The sequence below is a fragment of the Stenella coeruleoalba genome (assembly GCF_951394435.1).
Source record: "Stenella coeruleoalba genome assembly, chromosome: 17".
Taxonomy (NCBI): domain Eukaryota; kingdom Metazoa; phylum Chordata; class Mammalia; order Artiodactyla; family Delphinidae; genus Stenella; species Stenella coeruleoalba.
The window spans coordinates 7591098-7607497 of record NC_137163.1 but is presented as its reverse complement, the minus strand read 5'-3'; the positions used below and the strand labels follow the sequence as shown (position 1 = coordinate 7607497).

General features: G+C 53.3%; 1 protein-coding gene across 1 annotated transcript in view; it reads right to left on the bottom strand.

The window, feature by feature from the left end:
• Positions 1–16400, bottom strand: part of NDRG1 (N-myc downstream regulated 1) — a 55113-nt gene that overhangs the window by 17306 nt on the left and 21407 nt on the right. The window contains exons 4-8 of the mRNA XM_079902258.1: positions 8413–8518; positions 6335–6455; positions 2841–2903; positions 1978–2038; positions 794–880 (exon numbers count right to left, since the gene is read on the bottom strand). Coding sequence (XP_079758384.1) covers positions 794–880; positions 1978–2038; positions 2841–2903; positions 6335–6455; positions 8413–8518 — 438 coding nt within the window. The remainder of the gene's footprint in view (positions 1–793; positions 881–1977; positions 2039–2840; positions 2904–6334; positions 6456–8412; positions 8519–16400) is intronic.

The window sequence follows — 16400 nt, the reverse complement described above, 5'->3', positions numbered from 1 at the left end:
TCGGGCCCTTTCCCCAGCCAGGGATGTGTCCTGCTAGCTCTGCATTCCCAGACCTGCAGTGCTTGGGTCTCGGCGGGCATCTGACACCTGCTGATGGAGAGACGGGGCCGGCGGTGAGCCCAGCTCAGAGGTGATTCCAAGCACCACAGAGCCCAAGGGATCTTGTTTGGCCCCAGTTCTCCCACTGCCTGGCTCTGTGTGGCCCTAGGCAGCTTCCTAACCCCTGCGACCCTCAGTCTCCTCCTCTGTAAAATGGTTTTAACAATCCCCACTCCTGGAGTGATTGAGGATTGAATGAGGTCATGAAGGTATAGCCACGGAGAGTAGAAAGAGAACTCGATAAACATTCAACACTTGTTAGCTAATTATTATTATCGTAAAGTTAAGTGGCATAGAATCAGTACCAGATACGTTATTTCTTTTTCATTAATAACATGTAGGTGACTGGGGTGACAGGCATCTGTCTTGTTCATCTTTTTATTCTCAGCATCTTGATCTAAGCCCAACATATGCTAAGTCCCCAGGCTGTCCTTATCAAAGCTGGCTCGGGACCCATGTCCCACTGGTATTGCTGGCTTGGACAGCAGTGTCCTATCGAAATCTGAACAGCACATGGCTGAGGTCATGTTCACTACTCAAAGCCAAGCGGAGGAAAGCTGCCTTCTTTGCTGGGGGTGGTGAAGGGGTGGGGCTAGGAGAGGTCTCTTGCATTTTGTGCTCCAGGCAGAGTCAGGCACACCTGCCCCTCTGCAGACTGGGACACCCCTTGCCCGACCCAGGCCCCCAGCCGCACCTTGGAGGCGGCCCAGTCCATCCAGCCTTCCGCACAAGGGTTCACGTTAATGAGGACGAGGCCCTCCACCATCTCAGGGTTGTTCAGCTGCAATTGGAGACACGAAGTGAGAGAGACAACCTAGCCATCTGAGAGACTGTGAACTTTAAAGTCAAACCAAAGACTGAGAAAAGTACCAGAAGAGGCCCCGTGTAGACCCCCAGAGCAGGCTGCTGCTCTCGACACTGCCCCCCTTCCAAAACTGAGGTTCCAGCTTAGTAGACACTAAATGGGGCTCCTGAGAGAAGGGAAAGAGGAAACCATAGGAGAAGTAGGAGCACATGTGCTTGGCAGACCTACGTGGGACAAGTCACTTCACGCTGCTGCCCCTCAGCTTCCCTAGCTGTGAAATGGGTACAACATACCATGGCCCTCATAAATCAGACAAGCTAATCAGCTCTTCAGTAATCAGTAAGAATTCTATTACTTCTCAGAGATATGGAGACAGAGACCTAAGATACAGTTGAGACCTTATTTTATCTGCTCAGAGCCTAGACAGCCAGACCATTTTGTATTCGTGCCAGCATGCCTAACCTCTAGCAAAGTCCAGCAAATAATAGCCCATCAGATTACATACAGTTGAACAAAATGAGCATCACTGCATTTTGAAACAACCGTTTGGTAAGGCTCCAAAGGACCCAGCAGCACCTGACCGGGACCCCTAGTAACGTAAGTGACATCTGTCATGGTAGCACCTACATCTCTGATTAGCTTAGAGTTAGTCAGGGTCCAAGAGTTCCCTGACTACAAAACCTGTGCAGCTGTCACAGAAGTAGCCCAGTAGAGTACTCAGTGACATGAGGACCCGGCCACAATCACCGCGAACCGAGCGAAGATGATGATAAAAGCACATGTCTCGTGTGGCATTTCAGCGAAGGGAAAGAGCTGCTGGTGTGTACATGAGTGCACACCCACACACCCCATGTGCATATGTAACTCTGGACCACACACCCCGAAGTGCACTGTGGCTCTCCTTTGGGAAATGGAATTATGGCTCATTTCTTTTTCCCTTTGGGGAGTTTTTTTTGGTGCTTTTCTAATTTTCTTCCTTAATCTTGAATTAATTTTCTTTAAAACATATATATATATTGTGCATATATATAGAGAGAGAGAGAGTTGTTTTTTTTTTTAATGAAAGAACTCACAGCAAATCGAGTGAGGATGTAGGCACCCGCTCCAGTTCCCATGCCAATGATGCTTTTCAGTCTGGAAGGAGAAATAAAAGTTCATGTCCCAGAAGGAGTGAGTGATGGGAAGCGCCCTTTGAAAACCTTCCCCGCCCCTTGCCCTGAGGAACCTCATCTCCCCAAGGGTGTGTCGTGGGCATCGCTGAGGGTGGCTGGCAGGCTAGACAAAGTGGGACCACGCTGCCGTACGTGCCCTGCAGGACCTGCAATGCATCATGCTTTATGTCTGGACAGAAGACCATGACCTTGGAAAGACTCATGCCTTTTCCTCACTCCTCGCCCGACCGCGGCCAGGCTCTGACAGCCCCGCTGTCATTTCCGGGAAGGCCTATTTACCAAACTGCTTCTTCCCGCTCTCCAGCTTCATTTTGGATTCTAAAACTTGGAATGAAAATGAATTGGGCAAGAACATGGAGGTGTTCTCATCGTACAAAAGGCTCCACTAAGAGGTTTCCTTGAGCCCTGAAGAAATAAAGGCCTGGAGGGAGACGTTAAGCGTTCAGGCAACCCTATTCCAGAATGTTCCATGGGAAAGAGAAAGCAATAAAAGAAGAGAGGCTAGGAAAAGATGGGTGGAGTGGCTGTCATCGGGTGATGGATTTTGACTCAAGGAGAAAAGCCCAACTTGCAAGAGGCAGATGGGAGTAAAGAGACTGCATGAAAAACACTGTCTGCAGAGTATAACAAGCTGATTTCTTCCCTGATCTTTAAGCATTAACCTAAATTTCAGTGCTGGGGCCAGATCAAGACCCCAGGAGAGGCAGAAGCTAGAGATCACCCTTCTCTGCAAGCTGGTGGGGGAGTGGATCCCTCACTCTTACCCAAACTGGTGAAGGACTCCGGGCAGCATTTCCGCCAGCTGGTCCATGGAGGGGTACACATACCTTGGGAGAGGCCATGCAGAGGCAGTTAACAAAAGCCGGGACCTCAGCGGAAATGAACAGTGCAAACGAAAAACACTTGATAGGCGGAGACCGTGCAACAAACCGCCCCGTGCGCCCAGACTCCCCAGTCTAGTCCCCGCCCGTGGCCCCCATTCCGAGCACCCCACCGTGTACACAGCCTGCTCCTCTGAGCAAGGATGCTCTCCAGGCCAACTCTCCCACCTTTTACTTTATCAAGTGACCCTTTACAAACCACTTCCTATGTTCCAGGTCCCACAACAAGCGTTTGATGAGCATTGTAAGCTCATTTAATCTTTACAACTAGTCTGTGAGGTTGCTATGATTTCCCTCATATAAAGATTGTGAATATCATTAAGGCTAAGAGATAAGTGACTTGGCTTCGCAGACAAGCAGGGATTTGGAGCTCTCAGGATTTCAAGGCCCATGTACTCACTTACCTTCCCAAAGGAGGCCCCCTGGCAGCCCTCCCGTGAAGCCCTCCTGACCTTGGGGAAGCCCCTCCCTCTCATCTCCTCTCCCCAAGAGATGCTTGAGAAGAAGCCTGGGAGACAAGGCAGAGAAGGCAAGCCACCCTGATTGGCTGGACACAGTGGCTTCGGGAAATGGATACCCAGGGCGATTTTAAGGTACAGGGATGCCTCGACTCGCACACCTTCCGGGACCCCTCCTCCTGTTAACAGAGGGCTGGGGGAGCTCCTCTCTGTTCAAAACTGGCCCATGACAGCAGGTACCGAGGAGGGTGACAGTGGGGAGGACTCACACTGGGTGACCAGGGAGCCTGCAGGCTGCCTGGGTCTGTACATTAAGGCGAGGGCTTCCCCTTGGCAGGAAGCAAGTTTCCCATCATCCCCTCCTTAGCAGGGCCTGGAAAGGGTCTCCTGTCCCCACTGTGCCCACCTTTCCAATGGGGCCAGCAGAGGCCGCCTCCCAGGCTGGATCCTTCTCGGCCAGCAGGTGCTCCTTCCAGATTACCTACCATTTCTAGACTGGCTCTCCTCTTAGCCTTTGCACATGCTGTGCCCTCTGCCTCCCCAGAGCAAGTGTATGCTCACCTCCCTCGAATTTCCAGAAGGAAGCCCTAGAGCCTTTGCCCGGCCAGGTGCCTACAACCCTAGCCAGAGTTCCCACACATTTTCTTTCCCATCTTCCTGGAAGGAACTTGAAGATTTGTCTTTTTCACCAAGGTCTTGGCTGTCATCAGGGAGTCTGGCCCGTTTTATGGAAAGTGAGTCCACACGGCACGCTGTGTTAGGAGCCAGCTCCTCCGAATGTCCCGTGATCCTGGAGGCAGGTCCCTGGGGGAGCCGTCAAGATGCCCCTGGGGGAGCCGTCAAGATGCCTCACGAGACCCACTCGGTCTAGGTGCTGGGGGGAGGGGGGGTGACGCCCACTAGAAGGCATTCCACAACGCCGACTTTGGGGCTCAGGCAGGCAGGAGGGAGTCCCTTCAACAGAGGAGCTGTTGGGCCTTTCTCATGCCAGGCTCCTGGCGAGGCAACGGGAACCCACGTGAGCAGAGCTGACACGGTCCCGTGCAGGAGCCGGGGGGCAAGTCAGCAGAAACAAATACGCGTAACTCATGACGGTGGCGACCACCGGGGAGGGGAAGGTGCTGAGAGCGGGAGGCTGAAGCAGCGAGATCTGTTCTGACCAAGCGGAGGGCTTCTTAGAAGACGTGCCATTGAAGGGGATGTGGGCGGGGGGGAGCTTGAGGACTGAAGGGTGTAGGGAACGTTCTAGGCTGGGGGACCAGCATGTGCAAAAGGGAGAGAGCCAGGAAGGCCCCGGTTGGCGGGGCTACACATCGACGAAGCCGTTGTCTTTCTGAAATGGCCACGGCTCGGTTTGGAGCCAGCAGTCCCCAAACGGTGAGAGCTGGGGAGACACCCAACTCCACAGCTTCTTTCCTCACTGCTCTTGGGGGGTGGGTACACAGCCAGCAGGCGACAGGGTTCTACCCACGAGGCCCCATGTGTAGAAAGCTGACTCCAGAGCCGGGAGTGACCCGGCCAGGGGCCCCATCCCTGCTTTGCCGTCTCAGCCTCAGGATGGGGGCGTGCACCCTGGAGGGCCCAGGAGACCCCTGACCACGCCGGGCCCCGCCCAGACAGTGGGTCCCACCAGCCACACGCTGGAATTGCCTGGTAACTTAGGGGAACGAATACCCTGCACCTTGGCCTCCGGGTCAAGGGAATGAAAATTTCCGCGAGCAGGGCCCAGGTTTCAGAATAGTTTTAAAATCTCCCCGTGGGGAGCTGAGAGTCACTGGGTCACCCCAAGTCTTTCAAACAATTTGTCCAAACAAAGATGGATATGCTGACAGACGCTTAATCTGCTGCTGTATTAAGAAGCTTTGAACTCTTTTAACGTGTGTCTGGGCATCCCTTCCCTTCCTCTCTGATAAAGATTAATGATTAAGGATGATTCAGAACACTAACAAAAAAGATCTCTTTGTGCTACCGAGAAGGCCTCTTTGACAGACTTTAAACCCAAGAACCTGGTCCCACCTTGGTTGGATCACAGCACGGTGAGGGGCCTCCGAGAGGTCTGCCACCCCCATGTGACCCTGACCGTCCAGTGCCCTCGGTAAGCTTGCCCCCAGCCTCACAACGAGAGCTGAAAGTCCACATCAGCCACGCACTGGGGAGGAGCAGGCAGTGTAGACACCCGGGACCAAGGCAGCCTGATGTTCCAAAGAGAGTTGGAGTCTTAGAGCCAGCAGACTGGGCTCAAACCCGACACCCGCCCCCGCAATGAAACCAGCTGCGCGAGCTTGAGCAAAGCAGTTAACCCCTCCATGCCTCAGTTTTTCCATCTAGAGAATGGAGCTACCAGCACCAGCCATGTAAGGATTAAACACAAATGACATTTGTAAATAAAGATGATTAAGTCTGGCCCACAGGACGTACTTCATTTTTTCGTCTCTATTTTTCTTTCCAACCACAGGACGTACTTCATTTTTTCTTCTCTATTTTTCTTCCCAACCTTCTAGATCTTTCTCCTAACTATTTCTTCTTGTCAAGACCCTCTTCCACTTTAGTCCTGTCCGGGCCATGTACCCCTAGTAAAAAGCCCGACTAGCTGGGCTGCTGTGGTGGGGTGGGGACAGGGTGTCTGGAGGGGTGAAGGTCGGGGAGCTATTGATTGATGGTTATGGGGGTTCCGTTTAGGCTAATTAAAAGGTCCTGGAGATAATGGTGGTGATGGCTACAACACAGTGTGAATGTATTTAATGTCAGTGAACCATACACTTACAAATGGTTAAAAACAGTAAAATTTAGCTTATATATATTGTATTACAATTAAAAAAGAAACCTTAAAAGCCTGACTAATGCCTCCTCCCACCACCTGTTCCCACCCTGCAGGGCTCTCCTTTCCCTGTCCTGGGGCCCGAGGCTCCCTCCTCTTACCCCGTGGGGAAGGATGCCGCACTGTCCTGCTGGCCGGGGGCGTCCACGTGGCAGACAGCAAAGTGCTGGGTGATCTCCTGCATGTCCTCGGAGTTGAAGAGGGGGTTATAGCAGGTTTTGTCTGGAGAACAGGCACGGGAGAGAGAAGAGGAAGAAGTTAGGAGAGAATAAAGTCTGTATTCATTCTGTTGGTTTCATGCCTACACAGCAGGGGGAAGGAACTTTCAAGAAAGAATGGCTACATTTTCTTTCCCACTTTCCTCTGGTGATAAAAGGCAAGAATAAGTCATGAGGCAAGGGAGTGGGTGTGGAAGTGGAGACGGTCAGTAAACTCTCCTGCCTATGCTGGTGGATGACATAACCTTCCAGGCAGCGCTGGGAGGGGATCCCATTCCAGCTCCTGCTTCTTCCCCCAACAGTCGTGGCCGTGACGGTCCTCGTATGAGGTGGGGTTGCCCCACTGACACTCTCTTTCCCTCTAGGTGTCCTAAACCCTCACCTCAGGGATACTGGCCAGGGCACACAGGATTTTCAAACAAGGAGGACCACTCTTAGGTGGGCTTGGACGACCCTCCTAATCGCTGAGGCAAAGACGGCCAGCTGCTCACCGAAACACTTCCCTTTTCTTCCAGGACACACTTCTGGACTACATTTCCCAGCCTCCCTTGCAATCAGAGGCAGTCATGTGATCAGATTCTAGCCAATAGCATGTGAGGCTCCCCATTTCCTCATAACACCTGCCACCCAATCCTCTACGTTTCTCTCCTCTTTCTTTTGTGACTGCCAGGTGTGGAGGAGCCAACAGAACCCTCAGAGGCTCCAGGGGACGGTGGAGTCACAGCTAGAAAGAGCCTGGGTCCCTGAATCACCACATGGAAGGTGTCCCACAGAATGTCCACTGAGTTGTTACATGAGTGAGAACTAAACATATATCATGTTAAGCCACAGAGGCCTTGGGTCTGTTGTTACAGCGCTCACTGTACCCTAACAATGGAGGAGTAACACCGCCAAATGCAATTCCATATCCTCATCAGAGTCGGTGGAATAAGGTGGTATATATCAAAGTACCCAGCATCGGATTTGGTACATGATGGGGGCATATGGGGGGAAAAGAGAGAGAAAAGAGAAGTGAGAGTGAAGGAGAAAAATGGTTTTCAGTGACTGACATCCTTCGTAGCCTCGAGGTATTAATAAGCTGTTGGAAAAACAATGTCATTCAGTCCATCTGTTAATCAAAAATCGAGCAAGCATCCAGCTCGCAATAAGCACTGGACCGGGAAGGGCCACAAGCGCCTCTGAATCATCACAGAAGCATTTCTGTTCTGTGTAACTGTAATACTAAGTAGATCTTGTTCCAGTCCCATTTGTTCCCACATTTGGGAACACTTCCTGGTCATCTTAAGAATTCGCGATCTAAACATCCATAGCAGCGGTATTCAGAAGAGTCGAGAGGTGGGAAATCCAAATGCCCGTTAAACGAGCACAGACACACAGAACGCGGTGTATCCGTACAATGGAATATCATTCAGCAAAAGAGGATAAAGTACTGATATGTGGCACAATGCGGACGTACCTTGCAAACATGACGAAAGAAGCCAGTCACGAAAGGCCACACGTTGTGTGATTCCATTGATAAAATATGCCCAGAATGGGCAGATCTTAGAGACAGAAAGTAGACTAGTGGTGGCCCGGGGCTGGGGGGTATGGGAGACTGGGGGGCGATAGACAAGAGGACAGAACTTCTTTTCAGAATAATAAAAATGTTCTAAAATGGATCCTGCTGAAGGTTGCACAATCCTGTGAAAACACTAAAAACCACCGTAGACCTTCATTAAAGGCAGTCACTGTCACACAGACTGATGGTGGAGGACTCCTGAGTCCCCAGCATCTCCCAGCACCCAGGCAGTGCATTCCGGGCTCGTCCAGTCTGTGGCAAGAGTTCTCCCCAGAACAGCTCCAGGAAGTCCCGGCAAAAGAGGATGAGGCAGACTCCCTGCCAGCCGCCCTTCCTAGCTGTCCTCTCCTCCAACCCTGGCAGACACCCGCTCGCCCAGGACACGCGGCTCCTCGGAACTTACGGTTCATGCCAATGTCGTGGTAGGTGAGGATGACGGGTCGGTTCCCCTTGGGGGTCCCACACAGTGTGACGTGAATGGAGCCATGCAAAGTCTCGATGTCCTGCTCCTGGGGAGAGACAGACAGACGGGCCTGTCATGTGGGACCTGCAGTCACGGTGTGGCTGGAATTACAGCCTGCAGACACCCAGCGTGCGTCTCACTGTGGTTGGGGGAAAGCTCCTAGTTTGGTCGTGGGAGCACTGGGCTTCGGGTGGCAGCTCTCTCTGGCCAGAGAAGCCACTCTGAGAAGCAGAGACAAAAGGGGAAAGGGGGACCAAGGAAGCACCCCGCCATCCGTTAAGGTCAATGGTTGCCAATCTGAAGAACTCGGCTCAAAAATAAATACACCCCAATTTTCAGGTTCCGCCTTGAGAGCGGGAAAACTCAGTATCTGAGTTTTGAACAAAACCCCTCTCCCTTCTCCATCCCAGGCTGAGAGATGCTGGGGCTTCCAGGCATCCGCTCTGAAGACCCCTGAAGCATCTCCCAGGCGGCCGTCGTGCTTCTGCGAAATGGGAAGAACAATGGAACCTCAGGGGGAAGGGTGAGTGCTTCGTGCCCGGGCCCATCACCAGCACAGGGGTCCTCCTGGGCTACCTGCCTTATCCCCCCAACCAAAGCACAGAGGCCCCCATCTCCCCAGCCCTCTCTCTCTTCCTCCGAGTGCCTGCTCACTCCTGCCTATACAAATGCTGGAAAAATCCGCAAACGGTGGGGCAATGGTCCAGCCCCCAGGGGGACCACAGATCATCTGCTGGGCGGAGCCCTGGCCCTGAAGCCACCGTGGGAACAATGGTTCACTGTGGGGACCGCATTCTCTATTGTCTCCTCAGCTGACCCACAAGGCGCCCTCTAAAAATAGGCCAGGCTGGACAATGTCCCCACCAGCCTGGGGCATCAGGGTTCAAATCCAGGCTCTGCCTTCCCCAAGCCCTCTGAGCCCCCGGAGCCCCATCTGTAAGACGGGAGGGAGCTGACCACCCCGGGTTCTTCAGCAGAGGAGATAAGCCTGGTGAGGGATACAGTCGCCGGCGAGATGGGGCTGCGCGGGACACGGGGGCAGGGGGGTAATGATGCGCCTGAGCCCCACCTTGGTGGCAAGTGTGGGACGTCTGGCCCTGGCTGGCACCCAGGATGTGTCTAGCAGCCCCCAGGGGTGGGAATGGGTAACAGATGCTGACTGATCTCTTTGAAGACCTTAAAATGATAAAGCCGTGGGACCAGAGCTAAATGTGTCCAAGAAGGAAGAGGCTGCCTCTGTCCTGTTTACTATGACATCCTCGGGCCCTGGCACAGCTCAGGATCTGCTGGATAAAGACCTGACACTCGCATGATCATGGTAAACAGAGCTTCTCTAGGGAGTCCATTAATCTATTTTGGGTTCAGGCTCCACTCTGTCCCCTAATTGGCTGTGAGGGTGTCGGCAAGCTCTCTCCCCACAGAATTCCCAGGACTGGTGTGAAGTCTCCCAGGATTGGCACAAGCCCCCCGGAGCACTAACGCTTCACCCCCACGAGGCACTACAGAAGTGCTGTGACCATGGCCCGCGGCCTCACACCACTGCAGACTTCAGCCTGGGCCTCAGAAGAGGCATCAGCTGTGGTTATCCTTATCTGGAAGGATAAAGAACCCAGTCTCAGAAGCTGGAAGTGGCCTGGTGTAGGTGTACAGGTGTGGCAAGGTCGCCGAGATACAGGGATAATATTCGCTAAGTGCCCACCAAGAGTCAGGTGAGCTGAGCGAACCCATTTTCCAGATGAAGAATTCGAGGTGACCCAGCCCCCGGCCAAGAGCACACAGCTTGTAGTGTGAACCAGGATTACAACCCACGTCTGCTGGGCCCTCATGTGGGTGTTGGCCCCCATCAGCCGTCCTCTGAGTTCTGTGTCCACCTGCCCACACGGGGAAGAGGAGGGAAGGCAAGTGTGACCTTCCTCATGCCTGAGACCCACTCCTTAAGTCACCCGCGCACACGCACAAGGTCCTCAGCTGGCCCTGGGCCTCTCTCTCCACTGGCCCAAACCAAGAAGGCTGGGTCTGAGACTGGATGGAGGAATTAAAGCTCTCACAGACACGTCCCTTTGTCCTCTGCAGTCCCAAAGGAACATTCTGCCCTTCTGTCTCCGTGGGGATGAATCACCCAGTGTCCTGGAGGGAGGAACCCACCCGTGTCCCCCGCGTTCTCCCAAAGAGAGGGCACCCAGGGACCCAGAACTGCATGGTCCACTCCCTGTGCTGATAGGGGAAAGCCTGTCTCAGGGCTCCTCAGGGGTCCCCCGTCTGGCTAGAACAGTGGCTGGAAACACTCACAGAACCCGTCCACCACCCAGACCGCCCTCCTCAGCTCTTCCAAGTTCAGAGCCAGATCTCAGGAGTCCGGGCTCACAGGGGTCTGATCCAGCCAGGGGCATGCAAGAAAGAGAAGGCCAGGCGGCCTGGATTTTCCTCTCACCTCCTCTGGAAGAGTCTAGAAAGCCACTCTCTCAGGGGCAGAGGGGAGGGCAGTATGACGGCAATTAGCATCGTATCTGGCCCTGCTCTGAGGATTTCACATCCACTCTCCCGTTGAACCCACACAACAACCCCACTGGGTAACACCTGTCCGCACTTCAGATGAGGAAACTGAGGGGAATTTGCTCAAGGTCACACAGCTGGAGCAGTGCGGCAGGATCTGAACCCAAGGCCGTCCAAGTCCAAAGCCTGTGCTCTTTGCTGTCTCCGTTTTAACACTCTGTGCCAGGTGCCCCGTGAAGAAAGAAAACTTTTAACATGCAACGTGCACAGTGACTCTCTAAAGAGGGACGCAGGAAGTCAGGTCCCCACTGACGTGCTATAGATTGTTTTTTATCTCCCCAGCATCTCCAAAACCCAGTAATCCACGGGGCAGGTGCTGGGATACGCTGGTACATAGAACAGAGAAATAACACCTGCTCCTCCCACACTCGTCAAATACACATCTGCCCCCAAACTGCAGGCATGTACAGTAGGCGTGTCTGACTTGGAACAGCCTCGGCACAAACGTCACTTCCTCGGGGTGGCCCCTCCTGCCACCCACTGTACACAGGACACATGGTTCTTGTCCTCTTCCTTGTAGCATTTACCACAATGGCACGTATCTGGTTCTTAGCCGTCTCCCCAGCCTGACTGCAGATTCCCAGGGAGAAAGGCTTGCTCTGCCCTGGAGAAGGTGCTTAGAGATTTACACAGTCTACGCCACCTGTAAGCTGGTAAGCTGTGAAACGGCACCGATGCCTACTGTCTACACTGCCTGTAAGCTGGCAGGTGGTGAAAACAGAACCTAGCACCAAGTGGTCCTCAAAGATTTCAGCTCTTCGGCTGCCAATTCTGGCTTGAGAGCTTTGTGAGCTATGGCAGACTATGTCGCTGGGCCTCCCAGACATTCGTTGTCCTCTTCTTTACGACAAAATTCCCAGCAATGTGCCTGATGAAATTCTCTCCTTCCACATCTCCCTTGTAGCCAAGGATGGTCAGAAGATTCAGTTCGGGCCAATGAGATGTCAGCAGAATTTGCTGCAGCTCTGAGGAGAATTCTTTTAAAGACTCAAACTTGGCCTTTTAATTTTTCTTTTTCACCCTTCCACCTGCTTACTACCTGGAACATGGATGAGATGCCCAGGGATTCAGCAGCCATCTTATGAGCATGAGGACAAAAGCTACACGCCCAGGGTGGCAGAGCAGGAAGCTGAAAGGAGTCTGAGACTGGGTGACATTCACAGCCTGCTGTACCAGGCCTTCTGGGTCAGCGAAAATATCAACCATTTCCTTGTTTAGGGCACTGTTTGTTGGGTGATATTAATTCTAACGATACACCCACCATGGGACCTTGGCCAAGTTACCAGACTTCTCTGAGAATTCCTCCCCTCAGCTGTAAACTGAGGTCAGTAACAAAGCCTTCTGCTTGTGGAGATGCTCCCAAGACTTTTAGTAGGGACCGGAAAGTGTTTTGGAAATCGCAGCGTTTCCCTCCATGCTGGCTGTTACAGATGCCGACCCCAGAGACAATTACTGTGAAGCCACAGGGACTAGTCCCCAGGGTTTAAGGCAACTGGTTGGATGATCTAGGAGAGCTCTGAGACCAGCTGCTGCACCTCCCTCCATAATCCGCCTGCCCAGCAGGCCCTAGGGAGACGCTGAACGCTTTGGACTCTAAGAGGATGACACACTTACCCAGGCTCTAAGTCAGCTGGCGCGCTGGGCCGCCCCTCCCCTCGGTCTAGCAAGCCTTGGTCAAGCCACAACCTGAGGGCAGAGGGCGCCCTTTGCAACAGCAGGCAAAGAAAGCTAATTTAGGCTCATCAGACGTAGCATTAAGGCAAGGCTTGCTGAGGCAAGCAAGGCAAAGCATGAGAACAGAGGCTCCAGAGAAAAGGCCAGGGGCTTGCCCCACCACCAGCTTTATGTGCAATAACCCCTCCCCCCATCTTCCTGGTCCATCTCCTGTGCCTGCAGTGGGGGAGGGGAGGCCTGGCTGAGCCACTGGTCTCGTCCTGACCATTCAGTAAGGAGCACATGGATTATGAAGACTGACAGGGGACGGTACGTGTGCGCACAATCGTATTTGCACAGAAGGGCAGCCGTCCCCTTACCGGACAAACACCATAAAGCCAGGTCTGGCCCCGGTGCTCTCAGGACAGACATTTCACAGATGGCAAAAGCCAGCCTCCGGGGCTGAAGCCTAGCCCCCAAAGCTACACAGCTGCAGGTAACAGAGTTAAGATTCTGGACTGGCCCTCGGGCCTCTGAGTCCTGATACCCGGCCCACTGAGACACCTAGAAGAGAAGAAGATCTCAAAGGGGCCAAGCTCCCTCCGTTTCTCAGCTTTCTTTAATGCTGCCATCACATGGAGAAACAGAAGAGTTAGAGTCAGGGAATGATCTGTAGCGGGGGAAAGGGTACCAGCCTGGGAGTACAGCGGGAAGCTGGAACCCACGTGACGACGGCGATTCTCCAAGCAAGAAAGAATCAGGAGGAAAGTCTCTCCTCGATTAGGGAAAAGCGGAAGAGTGGAAGCAGGGCCATCCCCGGAGCAGAGGGAGGCAAAGGACGCCTGTGTGCTGAGTCTGATGCTGTGTTTACGTCACAATCGTGACACCCTGGGGACAGTGCTACTACCCCCATTTTTACAGGGTAGAAGACTAAGCCCCCAGGAAGTCAGGTGACTACCCAAGAACGCAGGGCTAGCAGAGGGAAAGCTGACCTGAACCCGCTTCTGTCCACTGTATCTATTTTGCAACACCAGGAGATGCGCGTCTATACTAGGTCAGCCTGGTGGCCTGGGCTGGACCGACCTGGGAAGCCCATCGGAGCCCCATCACGGGGACGCTGTCGGGCGAGGTGCTCTGTCCCCTCCACCAGGAGGGCATTCCCAGGAAGCCCACAGAGGAGGGCAGAAGAGGCAAAGCCTCCCTTGGCACTGACCCAGATGCGTGCCGCTGCCATCTGGCGCTCGGAGTTCGCTCTAAGTCCCAACGGCTTTCCCAGAAGAGAGGCTGGGGGCAGGCGGGGATGGGAAATGGGTTGAGGACTTCCAAGACTCCGAGGTCTTCCCACCTTCAGTCAGGGGGCAGGAGGACAAGAAGCAATCGTGTGCCAAGAAAGAAATGCGCAAAAGGTCACCATTTCCATTTTCCCTGTGAGCTGATCTGCTTCCAAGAGACGGGAAAAAAAAGTCAGCACCCACACGATGGGGATCAGACGTCCCCTCCGGCCCAGCTCCACCAGACTGGGAGCTCCAGAGCAGGAGCCAGACCCCAGGAGACCCTCCGGCCCACTGCCCCTCCTGCCCCGGCCCCCTCTGTCCCCTCCACCCAGAGGGCCTGTGGGTAACATCAGCTCATTGCCCGGAGATCCCTGGTGAGCACACAAACACAGATTCCCATGGAAACTGAATCAAATCAAACCATCCAAATAACTAAAGATCCAGGTGGAAGGAATTAGAAATAGCACCAGGAGAGGAGATTTGGGGCCAAAGGAAGTTAGCCAGCCCTGAGCGGGGAGTGACGAGCAGTGGACTCTGCTGTCCCCACGCTGCCCTCCCCCCCCCACCCCAGTTATATGGCCTTTGGCTCCGCACTGAGTCAAGCGTTGCCATCTATCTCATCATCGTGTGACACTGGGCAAGTCCCTTAAACCCCCGTCTCTTCAGCGCGGTTGGCAACAAAACCTCTTTTAAAGGGTTGTTTTGAGAATTAAATGAGATGATGCAGGAAGAGAGGGCAGCACAGTTTCTGACAAACAGCTGACGCTCAAGATACACCAGCTCTTACGACTCCCACGGTTTAGTATGTATCTAACAGTCAGATGGACCAAACTTAGGACTATCTCAATAGTACCCTTTGACGAGTTTCTTAACATCTCCAAACTGGTCTCTCATCTGCTAAGGAGAGTATCATTTCTCACCTTGGCAGGGAAGCCCTGAGACAACGGGTGGGCACGCAAATACCCATTTGTTCCCTTCCCACCTCTCCCTCCCCTCAGTGGCCTTCCACCAAGTGGCTCCCCACCTGGAGCAGAAGGGGTAGGGGTGGATAATAAAGCATCTGCCAGCTCTGATATTCTTGGATTCTAGAATTCTAGCCAAAGAAAATAAACCAGAACCCAAAATACTCTCACTTTCCCCACTCATCAGATTTGCAAACACAACTGCCTAGTCTGATGCCAGAACCTTCTCTGCAGAGTCAGATCAAACCACTTCCTTCCTGCAGCCCCAGCACCTCAGGCCAACCGCCCACCCAGCTCTGTGCTCTGAGGGCTCCAGAGCCTCTCCAAGGGGGGACAAAGTAGGGTCTCAGGAGCTGCCCATCCTAAGGTGACGTCAGGCCAGAAGAGATAAGGCCGAGACGCCATCTGCTCTGGCAGCTAAGCTGTCTCCTAAGACAGCAGATCTGGAGCTGCTTCTCACTGAGGACCTCTGGGCTAACAATGTGTATTTTGATTCATGCAAAAAAAAAAAAAAAAAAAAAAAAAAATTCTCGACCACTTTGGGAAAGGAAACGAGTCTGCCCGATTTAGTCAAAATGCTGAAGTACCAAATACTCCTCGAAAAATAACATTGGCTGCTTTTGGACACACACGGTGAGGCAGCTCAGCCTCCTTAAACTCAACTCCCAAAGCACTGCCCGGACAGGGCCCTGATTCCATGAGCCGTAAGGACCAACTAAATGAACAGATGAAAGTGGGCGGCCGTTGAGGATGTCAGTTCTCGGGTCCTTACAGCAGCTCCCCCTCAAGGGCTTGAACATAAACCCACCATAGCACGGTTCAGATTATCTGCCTGGCCAGATCCTTTCTGACAGAAATTGCAAAGGTGACCTACTAGCACTGCAGTACACGTCGTGGTTGAGAGAGCTGATCTGGGGCAGAGTTGGGTTCGATGCGGCCCCTGCACAGTCGCTGGCCATGGGAAAGCCTCAGTTTCCTCATCTGTCAAGAAGGCATGAGGGTACAAAGTCCCAAAAGATTCAACAAAAGCCCCTGGGAAAGCCTGGGCCCCCGCCTGGCTCCTCAGAGAAGCTGAAGCCCACAGCAGGCAGGAGACTGTCGTTTTGCAGGAGCTCCCACGTGAATCCAAGGTTAGGGTGGGTGGGAGAGTCTCCGCGCTGGTACGCTCTGCAGCCACCGCTGACCAAGGTGCTGTCAGTCTCTGCTCCCGGCCCCGTGACCCAGAGAACGTCAGCCAGCACGGTGCACGGCATCCTCTGAAGGACATCCTTCAGCGACCCACGCCCACGATTTTAGAGACTGCTGGAAATCTGGGAAACCTTCACAGATATCATGAGTCAACAAGATCTAGTAGCCAAATCTAAATGAATATAGTTTTATCCAAAGATCTTTTTGGAAACGACCTTGACAAAGTGTCGCTCGGCACGCGGATGCAGCTCAAATATTGTGATTCATTTGTAAGATAACAGCTTCCAGGAAGAATACA